Source organism: Gobius niger (assembly GCF_951799975.1).
Source record: "Gobius niger genome assembly, chromosome: 5".
NCBI classification, from domain to species: Eukaryota; Metazoa; Chordata; class Actinopteri; order Gobiiformes; family Gobiidae; genus Gobius; species Gobius niger.
Genome location: NC_136856.1, coordinates 20,079,017 through 20,097,624, shown reverse-complemented (window position 1 = coordinate 20,097,624; position 18,608 = coordinate 20,079,017). Strand labels below are relative to the sequence as shown.

The 18,608-nt window shown below is 39.9% G+C and overlaps 1 protein-coding gene across 1 annotated transcript; it reads right to left on the bottom strand.

Moving 5' to 3' along the window:
- Positions 1-10,157: 10,157 nt before the first annotated feature.
- On the bottom strand, positions 10,158-16,750 carry ubl3b (ubiquitin-like 3b). The gene is made up of 6 exons (XM_079556908.1): positions 16,594-16,750; positions 15,846-15,950; positions 14,115-14,223; positions 13,939-14,025; positions 13,423-13,500; positions 10,158-11,381 (listed from the first exon to the last, which is right to left on the bottom strand). The coding sequence occupies exons 2-6, from the start codon at positions 15,870-15,872 to the stop codon at positions 11,329-11,331; spliced, it is 354 nt and encodes a 117-aa protein (XP_079413034.1). The 5' UTR covers positions 15,873-15,950; positions 16,594-16,750; the 3' UTR covers positions 10,158-11,328.
- Positions 16,751-18,608: the final 1,858 nt, after the last annotated feature.

Genomic DNA, 18,608 nt, shown 5'->3' with positions numbered 1-18,608 from the left:
CTACCAGGGGCACAAAGCCGACAACATAGATCATTCAGGCGCTCAAACCCCTCCACCACGTTAAGGTGGCGGTTCCAGGAGGGGTATTTAAATACAGTTACGTGAAAAATTACACGATCCAAGTCTAGTTACACAAAATTAAAGATGTCGATTTTCTAAGCGGATAAAAAAGTGGCGCTATATTGCGTAATAACACTTTAGGAGCACTTCGATGTCTGCGCAGTGAAGTCAAAGAGCTCCTAGAAAATCAACATGTTTATCTACACTGCGTTCCAAATTATTATGCAAATTGTATTTTTGTGTCAAAAAGGTAAAAAAATAAAATAAAATAATGAAACTCATGGATGGTATCGTGTCTTGGGGCTCTATGAATCATTGATATTAATCTCAGAGACCTGGGATGATGAGTTTTCAGGTTAAGCCCAGTTAAGGGAAAAACTACTGAAAAAGGGTGTTCCACTTTATTATGCAGATCATCATTTTCAAGCAATACGGGAAAGAAAAAGGATCTCTCTGCTGATGAAAAGCGTGAAATAGTTGAATGTCTTGGTCTAGGTATGAGGGGTTTGTGCAGATAAAGGCACAATATGGACGGTTTCTGCCTGACGTACACATCAGATTAGGAGAACAGATGCTACAAAGCAGCATGCAGGTACTTGAAGCTGCTGGTGCCTCTGGAGTCTCCCGAACATCAAGGTGTAGGACCCTCCAGAGGCTGCAGTTGTGCATAAACCTTCTATCCGGGCCTCCCCTAAAGGGTTAATTGAAGCTGAAGCAGAAACGGCTGCAGTGGCTCAGAAATACATGAAGACTCATTTTCACACAGTCTTGTTCACTGATGAGCGCCGTGTAACCCTGGATGGTCAAATCAATGGAGTAGTGGATAGTTGGTGAATGGCCACAATGTCCCAACAAGGCTGTGACGTCAGTAAAGAGGTGGCGGAGTCATGTTTTGGGCCAGAATCATGGGGAGAGAGCTGGTCGGCCCCATTAGGCCCTTTTAGGCTCCCTGAAGGTGTGAAAATGACCTTTGAAAAATATGTGGAGTTTCTGACTGACCGCTGTCTTCTATGCTACAAAATGAAGAGCTGCGCTTTCCCTAACGAAATCCTCTTCATACATGACAACGCACCATGTCCTGCTGTAAAGAAAACCTCTGCATCACTGGCTGCTATGGGCATAAAAGGAGAGAAACTCATGATGTGGACCCCCTCCTCCCCTGACCTCAACCCTGCTGAGAACCTTTGGAGCCTCAACAAAAAAACTTCTATGAGGGTGGGAGGCAGTTTTCATCCAAACAGCAGCTCTGGGAGGCTATTCTAACATCCTGCAAAGAAATCCAAGCTGCTATCACACAAGGGCTCCTATGGTAAAATATAACTTGACCTGTTAATACTTTTTTGATTGAAATAGCTTTTGATTTCAGTAAGTATGACCTCCTAATGCTACAAATTCAACAAATTACCATTTTCAGTTTATTACAAGCTTTAAAATGTATTGAAACGATGAGTTGCGTAATAATTTGGAACAGTAGATTTTGAGGTTTTTACAATATTTATTTTTGACAAAAAATACTGTTATCACTGGGAGATTTTTTCAACCACATTTAAATGATCCTCTACCAGTTAAAGACTTGAAAACTATGCTGACTCTCATTTGAGTTGACAGTTTAGAAAATCTTAGAAAAATGTCATTTGCATAATAATTTGGAACACAGTGTAGTCTTGGATCTGTATCTAAACAAAGGGAAAACGTGGAACAGCTTTGTAGCTTCTAACTTCACTGTATGCTGGGAGAGGCTAAATGCTAACAACATTTGCATGAATGAGCGCACGCACAAAGACCAAACAGTCACACATCATCTCGTCTAAGCTCAGGTAAGAACATATCTCAGTACGGAAAACGGTGGCCTGTTCCTTTAAGTATAACTGAGGTGAAGTGGCTGGTTCAGAGATAGAATAACAATATTCTTGCCCCCCACAAAAAACAATCTATAGATGTGCATTGATGTTACAAAGAAGAACACCATAGGATAAAGATAAAAGCTCACAGACATAATTACAATGAAACAATGCCATGTAATGTAAGGATAACACAGCAGATTAAAGGCGGCGCTGTGCATTTGCTTCATAGATTACTGAGGCCCAGACCATGTGACAGATGGGCTCCTGCTGAGCTAACTCATGCTTCACACTGACAGTGACCAATCACAATAGAGATTCAAAACAACATGAGCCATCTAGTACAATCTACTGTCTGGACTATTTTCTTAACTTTATAAAAGTCCACTCCCCGGTTGTGCCTTCATGTCTCTATATAAGGCGAATATGAGACTTGGTCCTCCCTCTGTCTTTTATTCATTGTTCAGGTTCAGGTTTCTCTAAAGCGTTTGTTCTGAATTTGGCCGCGGCACCGGGAAACTCCTGACCTTATCCAACAATGTCGCTCAAGTGCAACAGTACAGAAGTTCAGAGATGCCTCCCCAACACCCGATAGACTCACAATGAACTCAGTTGTGTCAGGTCTAAAGGAAACTGAAACATGCTACATCTGGGTGTGCGCACATATCTTTGACTTTGTGTGAACATGAATTGTTTGTTTAGTCTGCAGAAGTGGAGGTTTTCCAAGTAAAAGCACTATGACTTCAACAAAACCTACATCTGATGCTAGGTTTGACCTGTGATTCAGAAGAAAAAGTTAACACAAATATTAGTTCTGTTCAGTAAAAAAACAAAATTGTAAGTAAAGGAAGATATAGTTTATTGGCCCATCCTTCAAAGTTGGTGAGAGACCTGTCAGGAGCAGTGGCTGGGGACTCATCTACAGATATTGGGCTGAGTTTTGTGCATATTTTAGGTAGAAATATTACAACAACAAAAAAAACTCAAATACTGCTGTTGCTGCATTTACTACAGTGGGAGGAAACTGTTTGTGAACCCTTTGGAATTTCTCACATTTCTACCTAAATTGGTCATAAAATGTGGTCTGTTCTTTATCAGAATCATAAGAATGAGTAAACAGTGTCTCCTTAAACTAATACTACCCAAACAATTACATGTTATCATATTTTTATTGGCCATAACATGTAAACATTGACAAGTAAGCGTGGAATAAGTAAGTGAACTTTTGGATTCAATAGCTGGTTGACTGTCCTTTGGCAGCGATAACTTCATCCAGACGCTTTCTGTGCTAGCAGATTAAACGTGATCAACGATCAGGATGAATTTTAAACCATTGCTCTTTACAAAACTGCTGCAGTTCAGCAAGATTCCTGGGATGCTTGGTGTGAATGGCTTTCTTGAGGTCTTGCCACAGCATCTCAATCGGGTTTAGGTCTGGACTTTGACTGGGCCACTCCTGAATGCTTAATTTATTCTTCTGAAACTATTCTGAAGTTGATTTGCTTTTGTGCTTTGGGTCATTGTCTTGTTGCAGCATCCTCTATTGAGCTTCAGCTGTTGGACAAATGGCCTCAATTTTTTCAATCCAACTTTGGTTTCATCAGTCCACAGAATATTTTGCCAGTAGTGCCGTGGAGCAACTTCAATGGCTTCCTCCCTGGCGTTGAACCCCATTCTTGTTCAATGTTTTACATATTGTAGATGTGTCAACAGAGATGTCAGCATGTGCCATTGATTTCTGTAAGTCTTTAGCTGACATTCCAGGGTTCTTGTTTACCTCATTGAGTATTCTGCGCTGTTCCTTTGGAGTCATCTCTACAGGACGGCCAGATCGTGGAAGTGAAGCAACAGTTTTTCTAACCGTGGATTTAAGACATCCAGAAATGGCCCTGTAACCTTTTCCCACTTTAAACAAATCAATTTGACTGTTTTGAGTGAGGCATGGTGCATATCAGACAATGCTTCTTAACAAGACACCATTCTTGACTAGTGTGTGTTTTTCAGTGGGCAGCTTTAAGCCTCACCCCAGTGATTGGACTTCCTGTTGGCTCACACCTGACTTAAAATGTCTGCTTGAGTTTGTCTAATTAGCTCTTGCACTGCAAAAAATAATTTACTAGATTACTTTAGATGTCTCAATTTGAGCATAATAATCCAAATTCTAGTTCTTTTGACGAGTTAAGATGGAGTTGGGCATTTGACCTAGATTATTTCACTTGTTCTGAGATGTTTCTGACTCGTTTCGATACATTTCGTCTTTATTTCAAGTAAGTTTTTCTGCCAATGGGGTAAGAAGAATGGTCTTGTCCCATTGGCAATTTTACTTTCTTATTTCAAGCGAGATTTACCATAGATACAGACGGCATCTCTGGAATCGCCCATATATGGTCATTTTTGAAAACAGTTAAGGGGGAAAGCAATTTTGAAAAATGTAAATTTTCTCTAATTATTTAAAAACTACTGTAACAAATGCTGAAATATGAATTTAGTTTTCTACTAAATAATGATACAAAGACATGGGGAGGAGCACAGTGGTTCAACAGCCCATAAATACATAAAAAACGGATAATGCTAACTTGATGCTACATGCTAGCATCGGGCTAATGCTAACGGTTAGCTAGCGCTTGCTACAACTGCCGTTTTTTCACTTCTACTTAACAATCTGCTGTGAGAAAATATCCATAAGGGCCCGATTTACATTTGACTTTATTTTTGTGTGATAAATAAGTTGATATTCCATCAGAAAATGGCTAAAAAGAGTGAAAAATGTTGTTTCTCTAAAGATTCTATTTTCCCCCTCGGCGAAGCCACGCCCCCTTCTATGACGAGATGCCGTCTGTATCTATAGAACCATCTGAAATGTCATCAAACTAGCAAAATAACCTTGGTCAGATCAGGAGAAAGGTCTAAATGAGTGAAAACCCCTCAAAACAAGATACATTTCCTTAATTCAAGTCCTTTAAGCCGATGCTTGATATTTACTTTATGTAGTGTGGAGGAGCCTTAGCCAGGAGGTGTACTCACTTATTCCATGCTGTCCAATAAAAATATGATAAAATGTAAATCTTTGGGTGGTGTTAGTTTAAGTAGACACTGTTTACTCATTCTTGTGATTTTAATAAAGACCAGACCACATTTTATGACCAATTTAGGCAGAAAACCCTGACAGTTTCTACACTAAGACACATGGGAGAGCGGACAGGTTAAATCCCCAGCACCCTCGGGATTCCCCAACCAAGATGTCCTGTTAGAGCTGGATGAGAGCTTTAATGCTGTCGGGATGGGCAGAGCACTCTACCCCAGCAATCCACCTCTGACCCCTATCTGATCCATCACTAACTGGAATCACAGCCCTGGCTCCAGTAGGCAGTAAAAAAACGACCAATGAACTGTAAACCATCCTGATGCCTTAATGAACAACACACACAGCAACAAGTGGGGGGAAAGGCAGTCGTAAAAAAGTGAAAAGAGCAGCCCTATTTGTAGATGCCATAGAAACCACTTCAAACACTCACTCGGTCAGCCAGTTCACGGACTCAGCCACTCGGTGCATTGGGACTATACTGTAACTGGGGCTCTACGATGGCGCAATGTGATTCTGAATGTGTACCCAAGGATCACATGACAATAGGCTGTGTTCATGTGACATAATACCCTAAAGAGCCTATAGTGCAAGCTGTGAGCAGAAAGGCACATTGGAATATGGTAGAATGTGCCTGTTACACTGCTGATGTTGCTGTTTTGACCTGATGTATGGTTAATATCTCTGTAATTACAATGTTGCCCACAAGAAACAAAAGCAGAGAATATAGGGTGAAGTTGTTTGCAGAATTTTCTCCAAGGAAAGTGAATCAGCCACAGTTTGTCCCCTGCCCCATCTGCACACAGGGACCTGAAACGGAATCATCTATTTAAACAAGAGTAAAAAAATAAATGAAAGGTTTCCAGGATCAGACTTCAACTTAATAAAATAGAACACTTCTTGAACGTGCTGTATTTGCAGGTGTCATTTGCCCAATTAGTCAGAGAGCAGAGAGTGGGATGAGGAGAGACAGGCGCAGCGTCAGGAGTCAGAGCTGCAGCAGCTCATTTGCTAACGCCCTGCTGTGTTAATTCAGCCCCTGCATGAGTGTGTATGTTTTCACACTGGCCCACTGAACGCGCTCGTCCCAGGCCTGAGGAGGAGGGAGCTGCAGACACATAAAAGATACAGGAATGTGAAGAACAATGATACTTACATTGTGTTTTCTTTGGTTCGTTCAGTGTGCTGTGTGGATCTGAATCTGCCTGCTGCTTTTACCAATATATCTGTTGATATTAATCCAAATACAGGCGAGTAAAAGAGCATTGTCTTTAGAGAGGATCACTGGATAGTGATTTATATTTGTATTGCTCTTTAAAAGCTTGACAAGCTTCTCAAAGCGTTACACGATAGTCATTAACTCCTCATACTCAGGTGATAAGCTACTATAGCCACAGCTGGGATAGAGCGACAGAGGCTGCTGTGGAATAGAGCTCCAGCTCCAGTTCCCTGTTTCAAGTGCTTCCAAATCTGAATAAGATGAACTTTCTGGAACACACGATAGAAAAATTAATGTTGCTATTGAAAAGAATGTTGCAAAATGAAAGAATTACAGGAGATAATAATTTAGACGGGTAAAAAAAAGACCCAAAATGCAGTGCAGAACCACACTTTAACCCATTTGCCAAGAGGTGCATTGGCAGGCACTTAATCTTCTCTCTACTGTGTGTCCACAGATGGTTTTAATTGGGCCAGATAAGAAATGCTCAGAAGCCGTGAAGGGATTTACTGTGCTAAATACCATGACCGAAAAAAACACATCTCACCCCCTGTTGACTCAGGCATTCAGACGCTGTCCATGATCAATGCACAGCAACAGCTATGACAAAACCCCACATCCACTTTAGCTTTGGACAAATAAATCGGCAGTGTCATCATGAACGTTACAGCTATTTAAAGTTACTGACAGATAAATGGCTCTCTGAAAGAGTTTAACATCGAGGTAATGGATCTGATTTGTTGCCTGGATCTGGGTTTAGGATATTTTTTACGGTTTTATTGTTATCAGTCATCACATAACTGGCATATTTGAGATGAAAAGAAAACACAGCAGCAAATCTGGAAAGATTTTTTCTAGAAGTGATGGAAATATATATATATAAAAAAAAAAACATCCAGTCAAACAGTGAAAGACAGTTGAACCGTATGATATTCATATAGCTAAACAGTGTGAGCTCCACTGCTCCAACCTTGATTGCTCGACATATCCACATGAAAAAAGAAGTGGCACCAAGTTTACTTTACTCTGTCAGTAAAAATCAACTAGTCAAATAATTTTATAAGATGTAGGTTTGTGGACTTAATTCCTACCAAACTATGATCAGGTTAAATATTTTCTGTTGAGAGATTTCCTTCAAAAACAGCAACTCTCGCAAGAGTCACATTGGCCCCTGTCCTCCGTTTAAGATATCATCAAAGCGTGAACGCAACCGACTAATTTGCAAAAAGGTCTTTTAAAGTTTTAATCCCTTAAACTGGAGACCACACAGCAGACACATCTGTCTTCAATGAAAGTGTTTCAACTTAAGTTTTTCAGTAGCAGTGATCTTTGCAGGTCCCCAATGGCTACTATCGTGCAAATGCTGACATGCCAGAAAACCCACTGTGCAGCCCGGGATAAGACCAAGTGGAAAACATCACGCACAATAATAACAGCAGGTTGTACAGAGGATGGTTTAGTGAGTCAAGAGAGATGAGGAGGGCTGACTGCTCTTTTCCTGAGCTTCAACTGGAAAAATGGACTTCGTGCAGCTACACGTCAGAGGCGGATTCCTGAAGCAAAAAGTGAAAAAAGGAGCTGTTGAAAAATCTGCTCAACACACTTTGAGTAGAAAGGCTTTATTGGCAGCCAAATAGAGGTCATGGTGGGGACTGTGTCAAAAACAATAAAGCATATTTGAATTATGGAAGTAAGAGGGATAAGTAAGGCTACATTTGATCATCCCCCACCCCTTTAAACCTTCTTAAATAAACTCAATTATTTAGGTCGAAAGTAAAGTTATGCTCCTGTAATTCAAGTTAAAAGAACAGGATTTAAAGTGCTGTTGTTGTCCAGGCCCCACATCCTCTTGATTTAGTCAGGAGAGTCGACAAGCAGACATCAGAATAGGGTGCATGTGTGAATAGGACTTATGTCAGGGGTGCCCAAAGTGCGGCCCGGGGGCCAAATGCGGCCCTCAGGCCAATTTATGGTGGCCCTCGGCCTCTTGCTGTATCGGTGCACATCACCAGAGATGGACCTTTTTATTTGAAATGTAATAATTCTATACAATTCTAACCTAACAACTAACATTTTATTGTGAGACAGAGCTGGCATGAAGGTTTTAAGCTTAAATAGAGGTATGGGGCACAATTTAAACCTCTGCTAGTCGAAGGTTTTGCGGCACTAACTACTGATCTACGGCCCTTCACCCCGTGTACACTTCAATATGCGGCCCCCCCATGAAAAAAGTTTGGACACCCCTGACTTATGTGAAAGAATTTTGTATAGGACGACAATAAATCATCTTTTTATTGTATATTATGTGTACAAGCACAAATCTGTAAATTGTATCTATCCATAACTTTATTTCTATGCTGTTTGGCTGAAACACGTGAATAAAGTGTGAAAAGTCAAATATTGATTAGAGAATATTATAGAATAATTCTATCCGATGTCATGGGATTTGGGTGGAGGGTCTTAAGCCAAACATCTAATCAGAAAAGAAGATTGAATCACATTTTGGTGAGGTACATCCCAAGATTAAGAAACAGCACAAGGAAGTAACCGATGACTTGAACCTGAGTCCAAGTCAAGAAATTAACTCTGGTGGTTCTGTGCTTTCAAATAAGAGCTCATTATACCGAGTCAGGGCGCAAAATGTCCCGATGTCCTCACTATCATTGTACCACGGCCGTTTTAAAGCCATTAAAAGAGCATATTACAAATCCCACCTTTAACTTGAGTGCCCCCTAGAGGACCATCACTGCTAGTGCCTCACATGGAGAAAACCCTCAACTGAGAGGACAGACCGCGTCAAATGTTACCCAATAAATACAATTGAAGCATTTATTTTATGACAGATATTTTCATCATTGGAAAATACCTCATACATGTACAAACAAACATGAGCCTTTGCTGTGAGTGGCTCAGCTCTACTAAAACATGACTGTAACTTTACCTGGACTGGGTACATCTCCAGTCAGTAGAATTTGAGATTTATAAAGGTTAGGTCCTCATCCAATCCATTCTTTAAAGCAGTACTAAGTAACGTGTTTACCTTAATAAATCCTTTCCGTAGTCCCTGTGGGGATAGTACAAGTGTTTATGGGATGATTGGAGGGTCTTTCATCTCCCCCTGGTGTCTCTGGACAGAAAACCATGTTTGCAACTTGACTGCCACCGGTGCGGAGAAAGCAATACACACTAATGGAATCACGAAGAAGAAGCTAGCATGCTAACGGGCAAAGCTAACTGCGGGCTAACGTCACTTTAAACAGTATTTACTGCCAAGTTTGAGTGAAAAAAAATATTTCCATTGTATAATTGGATGCACAGTAACCCTCTCTCCCTTCGCCTTTCCTGTCAGTATTTACTCTCCAAGACAATAAGTTAAAAAATCGTAACTTGCTACGACACCTGCAGTTGCGCTTATGGCCTCTAGAGGGAAGAGTTACTTAGTACTGCTTTAATTACCCACTGCAGTAAAAGCATGTTCTGTGTCGAGCTGGTCAACAGTATAGTCAAAGTGTTACGCTGTGTGTCTTTAAAGGGGCTAGATGCAAGTAAAGTTAGCCATTTTACACTACTATCAGTACTGCCACCTCAGGTCATACGTGTAACTGCAGCTGCTAGATTAAGCTCGTGCGACACCTTTTTGAGTGACAGTGTAGGATTTGAGAGGCAGTTGTGAACAGGTCTGGGCTCATTCTACACTTTAGGACATTGTTGGAACAAGTAGGGGGAGGAAAACACTTACTTTTAACATTTTTAAACTCTCTTATTCATATAAACTCATATTTTATATATGGGTAAATGTCCTGGAATGTAACACAATTTACTTCTGTTGATCTGTTAATGAATGAAATGTCTCAAAGCCTACTTGTGCTGCTAAATGCACTGCTTCTTCTCATTATTTGTCAATGCGTCGCACAGGAGACAATAATACAGTTCACAACGGCTGCATTATTTATAGATTTATTAATTTATAATACAAGCTTTTCTTTACAGCTTTCCATTTTAGTCTTTACACAATTCATACGGAGCTAAACTTCATAGCAGTGACACAGACTGACAACACAAAACCCAAGACTCAATGGAAGAAATCAAGGTTCCCATCTTTTCCCCCGGTGCACCACCTTTTTAAGACCACATGCCCTCACTGTAATGTGTCACATGCATTTCACAACACCAGGCGCACTCCCATACACACACACACACACACACACACACACACACACACACACACACGCACGCACACACAGACACACACATCTACACGAAAATACCTATGCACAAGATTAAAATTGATATTTAAATTTCATACTTATATTAATGAATTACACAACCAAAGGCAAACATGAAGTAAAGACAGCTTTCCAAATGTAGAGCAGGATACACCAAGGTCTTCTAGTTTCTTATCGAGTCCATGCTCCCACGCTCCCATCGTCAAATGCTGCTTCTTCTGTTTGCACTGAACTGGCCTGCCACGTCGGCTGATAAACAATATTCCATTTAGTCTTGAACAAAGGTGGGAATGCCACACCTACTGGCCAATGAGCAAAACATCTTAAACTCCATCTTCAGACTTTGAGCCGCACCTGAAGACGACTGCGGACAATGACCCACAGAGCGTCGGTATCAATACACATCTTCCTGGTCTTTTTCTTCTGCCAGAGACGCACAAGTTTAATAGCGAATGGTACGGTTTGCAGGGGGTAGAGCTCAAGAAGAGTGGCACACATCATCCCTATTACTCAAATGTAAAAATCACTAATATTAGATGAGACACTTGAACTAATCCTTTTAAGTGCCATTAGTGGATTAACAACAGTAAAAGTTGAAATCATTTACGTGAGGAGAAGGGTTAGATACGAAATCTTCAGAGATCACGCTTATGTATCCACGCTGTGCAGACCTTTGAAATACATCCTGCTGAAACCAGGTCCACAATGCTTAATGATGGTCTTTGAATAAAGAGTTCTTCTGGTAAAAGGTGGATGACATAACTATGTTGGCACCAAAAGCAAAGTTTTGAGGATAGTGCTACTAAAGCAGATGTTCCTGCAGCCCTGCTCTGATGACAGGGGTGGGTGAGGTGACAGGACGAGCAGAGCCGGGTGGACGCAGGTCTGTGAGGGGCAGCTTTACAACAGCAGACAGCAGTTACTCTCTGTGGTTTTCTCCCTGTTTCTTTGACCTATAGACACAAGAAGAACGGGCATTAAAGACTCCGCTATAAACCAAAGCTTACCAAAAATTCACCCTGAACTGACTTTGTAAATAAAACTAGTCTTGTATCAACAAATGTTTAATAATCAGGTTTTATTGTTCCTTTGTATCATCTCATTTCATTCTAAATTTGCTTGATGGATCAGTGGTTCCCAAACTGGTATACGCAAAACAATTTGAGAACAAACAGACATCGACCTGTTAAAACACAGGAAACACGGTTATACAGGTGGAAGAGCCTTCAGTTCAGACGTGGATGTGCTTGTTCTGGACCTGAACCTCAAAAGGTGAGCTTTGGACCACCCAAGTGGCTTGTTGCACAATGTGGCTACGCTAGTTCCTCTGAGCTGAAGTTGAGGGCGCTAGTACTTCCTGTTCGTATTAATTTCCACTAACATTTTATATCATGTTAGCCTTTAGCTTCAAGAGAAACTATCAATCCTTTATGATCACAGGTGTCTCCGATCTGAACTCGTTACATCCTACATCAAGATTTGAACACATAGTAAATGATCATCTACCGGGAACTCACTGCCCACAACATAATCTTTAGAAAATATGATTATTATTCCAGGAAAAGAATACAGGCAGGAAGTACTGGTGCTCACAACTTCAGGTCAGAGGAACTAGCGTAGCCAAGTGCTTAAAACTCCAACTGAGGGCTGTGCCTTTAACCTCCTACCCCCCACCCGTACCGAGCGCATTTTCTCTATTTCGTCTTTACCCAAACCTAAAAGCTTCTAGATTGGCGAGCAACAGTGTAATGCCTCATTTGAAAGCGAAGACCTACAAAAGTGATCATAACTTTGTTGTCACATTGTGCATTTTTGTGTCTTTTTTGCCATGTTTTTGTTGTTTTCTGTTGCTTTGTCATTGCTTTTTTTTTTAATCGCTCTCTTTGCATTGCTTTTTTCTCGTGTTTTGTTGCTTTTTTGCTGCATTTTCACTCTTGTTTTTGTTGCTATTCTGATGCCTTTATTTTAAGATTTTAGATTTGGGTAAAGCCAAACTGGAGAAAATGTGCTCGGTTCAGGTGGGAGTTAAAAGGTCAACATGATCAAGTTGTAATGTCTTTATAATCTGTCAAAAGAGACGAGCCAACGACTTGTTGGAGACTTCAATTTCCACGAGTTTTCTGCTCATTCTGCTCCGAAGAGCGAGGGGGAAAAGAATCAAGAGGGGGCGGGGCCAGAACGCAGAGTCCAGCTCCAAACCAGTGTCTGATGTTCAGAATGAGTGACAAAAACAGTCCTGGTTCACTGGGACAAAGCAAAACACTCAGCTTTACCCCGTCATACTAACAGCTTTGTTTCAAAAACATGTTAAAACTAACTCCTTTTTGTATTTAATTAGGCCTACATATTTTTATAGCCTATTACCCTCCCAGACGAGCCACAATTGTTTAAATGTGGAAAACTTGCTTGAGTTCACGTGATAACATTTATATTTTATTGTGCTATATTCACTGGGTCTTTTCAATCGCATGGAGGTATAGCAGGGGTACTGGTCTCCCAAAGCCTCAGGTTTGGGAGGTTGTGCTAGATCATCAATTAAGATTTACAATGATTGAATGAAGGTGACGACTTTTTTGTTTACTGATGTGGATATTGCAAAACACATGGGTAACACAATAATGATCACGTTTCCCAAATCGTCTGCGGCCATTTAATTAGCATTAGTTTCTTAGCAAAGATTACTATAGTGTGGGACGGTGGCGAGTGGTTAGCTCTCGTGCTTCACAGCAAGAAGGTCCCAGGTTCGATTCCCACCTGGACGGGGCCTTTCAGTGTGGAGTTTGCATGTTCTCCCCGTGTCTGTGTAGGTTTACTCCGGGTACTCCGGTTATCCCTACCACTAAAAACATGTACAATAGGCCAGGATGAATGCGAGTGTGTGTGCGAAAGCCCATGGCTACAATCTGGTGTGGCATGTTTACATGCATGTGTCCATGTTATGTTCATTAACATGCACTGTCTCAACCAAATATACAAACAAACAATCAATCTCACCATGAGAGTTGGGCTCAGGAAGGGTTTCTCTGGCCACCAAGTGCATTACAGTAGTTCGTCCCGGAGGTAGCTTTAGAGCTGGAAATAAATAAATAAAAAGATATATATAAATATAAATGTGGTATAAAAAAGTTAGCACAGACAAACACAGTGTAGAAACAGTTTTAATTAATTTAGACTTATGGTTGCCCTTGGTCACTGGCAGTATCGAGTACAGCTCATTAGGTTCGTCATTTCAAGAAATTAAAAACATTAGACTCTCCAGGTCTGCCCTGACAACTGTTACCATAACAACAGCGACTCTCACTTCCATGTCTAAGGCCAAACTGTTTCAAGAGCATCCTAACACAAGGACATGAAGACAAACAACATAAGGCTAAATTGTTGCCTTTTTGTAACTTGTAACGGTGCAGTTTTGAACGGGATCATGGTAAACTAAAATACAAGATCTTCTGAACAAGTTTGGGATAAAAAAACAAAGGTCAACGGTCAATTGTGATGAGAAGCCACACGTACCTCCCAGAGTGACGTTGCCATGAAGAAAGCGTCCCTGAAAAATGAGTCGCAATATACTAGGGCTACTCACACGCTCCTCATCCCATCCTGTCAAACAGGGAGACATGTGACTCAACCAAGAAATAGCTAGATTCATGTACTAAAAGATAATTGACAATGAAAAGAGATTATCCTACCTTCAGGCCAGTTATCAAACACATGCTTAGCAATGTCTGTGGCCGAGTCGTTTGGGGAGAAAGTGAAGTCTTGTGTTTTCCCACTGACTAGGATAAGGCGGAGATGCACCTAAAATCAGAATTGGGCATTTAGAACCAGTTTGTGACCATTGTGCTTCCTGCTGTGGCAGCAGGTGACCTTCAGATGGCAGCAAAGAGACAGGCATTCCAGTGTAATTAGATATATGCACACCAGATCTCCAGCCTTTCACAGTGCAACTTCACTCAGTGCAGCTCATGCTAGAGTGAGCCCCCTTTTGAAATACAACAGAGAAGAGCGGAGGGACAACACTGCCCCTTTTTTTAGAGGCACGGGCAGGTCTCTCTGGTTTGTTGGCCTTGTGCGATAACTCCAGGTGGCCCAGACAATGTGTCTTAATATTAGAGTGCATAATTCTGAATCCAAATCTACTTTATGGATATAGTGCGGCACATAGCATTACCATAAACGGAACAATAAAATAATAATAAAATTGCCATTAATCAAATAAAATGAGATAGAAATTCGACAAAATTCCCTTTCCCTTTGCGTTGAGGAAACGCATCTCTTGACTGGGTTCACATGCTATTTTATTATTATATTATATATTATTTACATACAAATAACTCCTCAAAAGTGTAACTGTATTTTATCTTTATTATTACAAACTGTTTAAAAGAATTGCGATTACAAATTTGCAACATTAAATTGAATTTCCATAAAATGAAACCACTACTTTGCAGTCAAAGAGATAAAAGGGATTATTTTTCTCCGCTTTTAGGGGATGAACACAAACTTTCGTTGGTCACAAATCAGGGTGGAGAACAAAGAGATCCACGAGGTGTGACGCCCCAACTCGCTGAGCTGTTTACAAACACAATCTGCCTTTGGTGGTCCACTGTAAACCCCTCCCCCTGCGAACCGGATAACCTCAATGTGGCATTGCACATCCATGTCATCATTAACAAGCTCTGCCCCCATTTCAACCTCTTTCATCTCCAGCAAAATAAAAACAATGTTAAATCTGCCTGGTTACAAATGGCAACATCGACTAACCCAACCCTATTCAAAAAGATCAAACCCCAATACCTTCTACATCATGTAAAGTGAACCTTCATATGTTTAGTTACTTTAAAGCTATTATTTATTTATTTATTAATTATTATTAATAATAATAATAATAATAATAATAATAATAATAATAATAAATGTATTATTATTATTATTATCATCATTAAAAGGAATACAAATAATGTCATATGCACTTTAAATATTCAAAATTTTAATGTATAGGTAAGTGGTACAGATATTTAAAAATACTATTCCTAACACTAACAATATAACCTCTTAAATATCTAACATGATAACTTGTCATGCTGAATCTTTTGGGAAAGAGTTTGACCTCGGCACATCAGGGTCAAATCAACTGGAAAGTAGGACAGTTTTAACTGAGATTAGACAGATGGTGTCAGAGGAGCAGTAGTCAAGTGTTTATGGACAGTAGCTAATCCGTGAACCCCAGCAACCAACTCCCTCCAAAACTGCAGGATACTTCCTCTCTAATTACTGTGTAGTGTGTCACAGACTTATACAAGCTTATAATGGTTTCAGATGTGTATTTGACACATATGTGCCAGAAAATTGCTAATATATAAAGAATGAAATCAAATCTATTTGTTGTTGTGTGTGGGGGACATAAGAACACAGCTCACCAGGTCTTGATCTCTCTGACTGGTCATGGCTGAGGCAGGAGGAGCGGCAGAGGCAGAGCAGACAAGGCAGGACTGGAGCTTCAGCTGCTAGAGAGGGCCAGAGCCCTGACACAAACACAAACACGGCTATCACAGCCTGGCACCATAGAAGCATCAATGTTATCAGCAGAATTAGGCTGTGATATGACATGACTACTATATATATATATATATATATTTATATATATGTATATATAGTCTGAAGAATATAGATTAGCAACCCCTGTTTTTTCACACAAATCGTCCAGTTAAAGTGAAACCATAATATTGAGCGTCTGCCAAACCGAAATGATTTGGTCAGAACATTCCTTCGGTGTTCATGTATTATGAGAATAATATTATCACAACTGGATCATACATTTTTGGCTAAAGAACAAGAATAGCTAAATTACTGAAGCTGTCAAAAAACAACAACAACAAAAAACATTAGCTATCTCTAAGACGATGTAGCCCTCACAGCTAAGGCTCGAGACTCGGTAGGATCTCTCAAAAGATTACATTACATCACTTTTATTGTACCATGATAAAATGAATGAATTCAATTGATAATACACAAATTACGTGTTTTCTTCGCACGGCTAATTCTGCTCCTGTAAACGCTTTTAGCCTTCGAGTTCGCCGTTAGCAGCGTTAGCCTGTGCAATGTCGGCTAGCTCAATGCTAACTTGCTAATATCGAAAATGACAATGTTGGACTCGGTTGCTCTCACCTGCATTTGATTACAGTGGTGTAAACTGTCATCCAGCTGAACTGACAACCAAGCAGCTGTCGTGTTCTAGGAGTAAAACATCGAAAATAGTTGGATTTGATGGATCAGTTCTGCTGGCGTAGGGACGAAAAAACGCCGGAAGTCAGCTGGTTGTAAACACAGAATCTCCCGCAAAGGTAACTGGGAATTGATGTCCACAGCCACTTTTAGAAGATATTCCCAAAGTGAGGGCCCTCAAAGCTACTGCAAGGGTCCCACAAAGTTTCAGCAAGTATGAAAAGGACTGGCGTATTTCTAAACACTAGATCATTTTAAGTAATGTGAATAGCCTATACAATGTGTTATGAGAGAGAATTCAATTTTGCCATAGCTGATAGAATTTGCATTATTCCTTCCATATTGTATTTTTATAGGCAACCTCATATAAATCATATTCTGATTTGCTATGAAATTGATTTATAATACTTGGCTAGTTTTATCATCAGCATTATGAGTGTTGCGTTCAGGTGACATCACAGGATTCTAAAGGCCTATACTATTATATAGAGGAAAAATTATTTTGTTTTTGAGGACATTTTTAACCTTGTACAGAGAGATCATGGACCCAGTGACTGACATTAATGATATATTTTTTTTATTAATATATTTTCTTTTTAGCTATTACTTGTGAAAGTGTAATGCTGTTAATAGGGTAAAACTGGCTGCTGCCCCCCCTTGGGTCCGATGACATCATCACATTCTAGAACCTGCAACCCAGCAATAGTTTAACATTGAGGTGGAGGGCAACTGAAAATTCCATTGCGGTAACTATGGTAACTGTGGTAACTGACGAATCCTCATGAAACAAAAACTGTTTCAAAGTTCACTGTCTCCTCTGTCCACACTTATAAACCAATGTCCAATTATTTTCTCTGAAAGGCGTCCAAAAGTGGAGACAATATTAAAAAACTTAAACTTGATGTTGGCCACTAGAGAGGACTTTCAGACATAAAAAATAATGTGTCAGGTTTGTGAATCCGATCACGATCAAATATTGAAGAGGAAAATCAATTGTTACCTTTCGTTTTGGAGATTTCTTACAAAAACTGCATTTCTCACATAGAGTTGTATTGGCACCTGCCCTCAATCTGACATTATCATCACTAGGGCTGCAACTAACGATTATTTTGGTAATCGATTAATCTACCGATTATTTTTACGATTAATCGATTAATCGCTTGGCTGTGAATGGTGTATGAAAATTGTATTTTTTCATTTATTTTTAATCACATAAAGCTAAAGTGGCATCTCTTGAGGACATGTTGATGGAGTAAACTTAAACTGTGTTGTAAAGTGTTTTTGTAGGGCCAGTTCTGCTTTATTAATTGGATGAGACACAGACAGATATCTATGAAATTTTCAATGTACAAAACTCTACAGACCCTAACTTGAAAAACAAAGTAGGTTTCCATCAAAAATAAAAAATGTTCATGTAATTTTTGCTCTTTTTAAGTCTGTGTTACTAGAAAATGATTAATCGATTACTAAAATAGTTGACAACTATTTCAATAATCGATTAGTTGTCGATTAATCGATTAGTTGTTTCAGCCCTAATCATCACATTCTAAATCGTGAACGCCACCTATTCGATGGTGTCATATCTATGTCATTATTAACATGAGACAAAACTGTCACAATGTTCAGTGTCTTCTTCTCTGTCGGCACGTTTGTGAATCGAATCACGTCCAAATACTGACATTTTTAATCACATTTGTCATTTTTGTCACGTTCTAGTTCTTTGATGATGTCATAATCTCAGATCTTGGCCAGAGACTAATACTATGGGAGAAATACAGTTTTTGAAAGACATCTCTAAAACAGAAAATTGACAAACCCTGGCCAACATTACACTCATATTTTTGAATATTGTCACCACTTTAGGACAGAGAAAAAATTGGACCTTAGTTTATACGCTGGCTGAGAAGACAAGGAACTTTGAGACAGTTTTGTGTAGATTCTCCCAGTAACGACAAAGA

What these genes read in the sequence shown, in the direction of transcription:
- ubl3b (XM_079556908.1), bottom strand. Translation starts at nt 15,872, where the DNA reads ATGACCAGTCAGAGAGATCAAGACCTG. An exon ending in GTTTGATAACTGGCCTGAAG is followed by an intron (nt 14,026 to 14,114) that starts GTAGGATAATCT and finishes CCTGTTTGACAG; the next exon opens with GATGGGATGAGGAGCGTGTG. An exon ending in TCCTGAGCCCAACTCTCATG is followed by an intron (nt 11,382 to 13,422) that starts GTGAGATTGATT and finishes TTGTGTCTATAG; the next exon opens with GTCAAAGAAACAGGGAGAAA.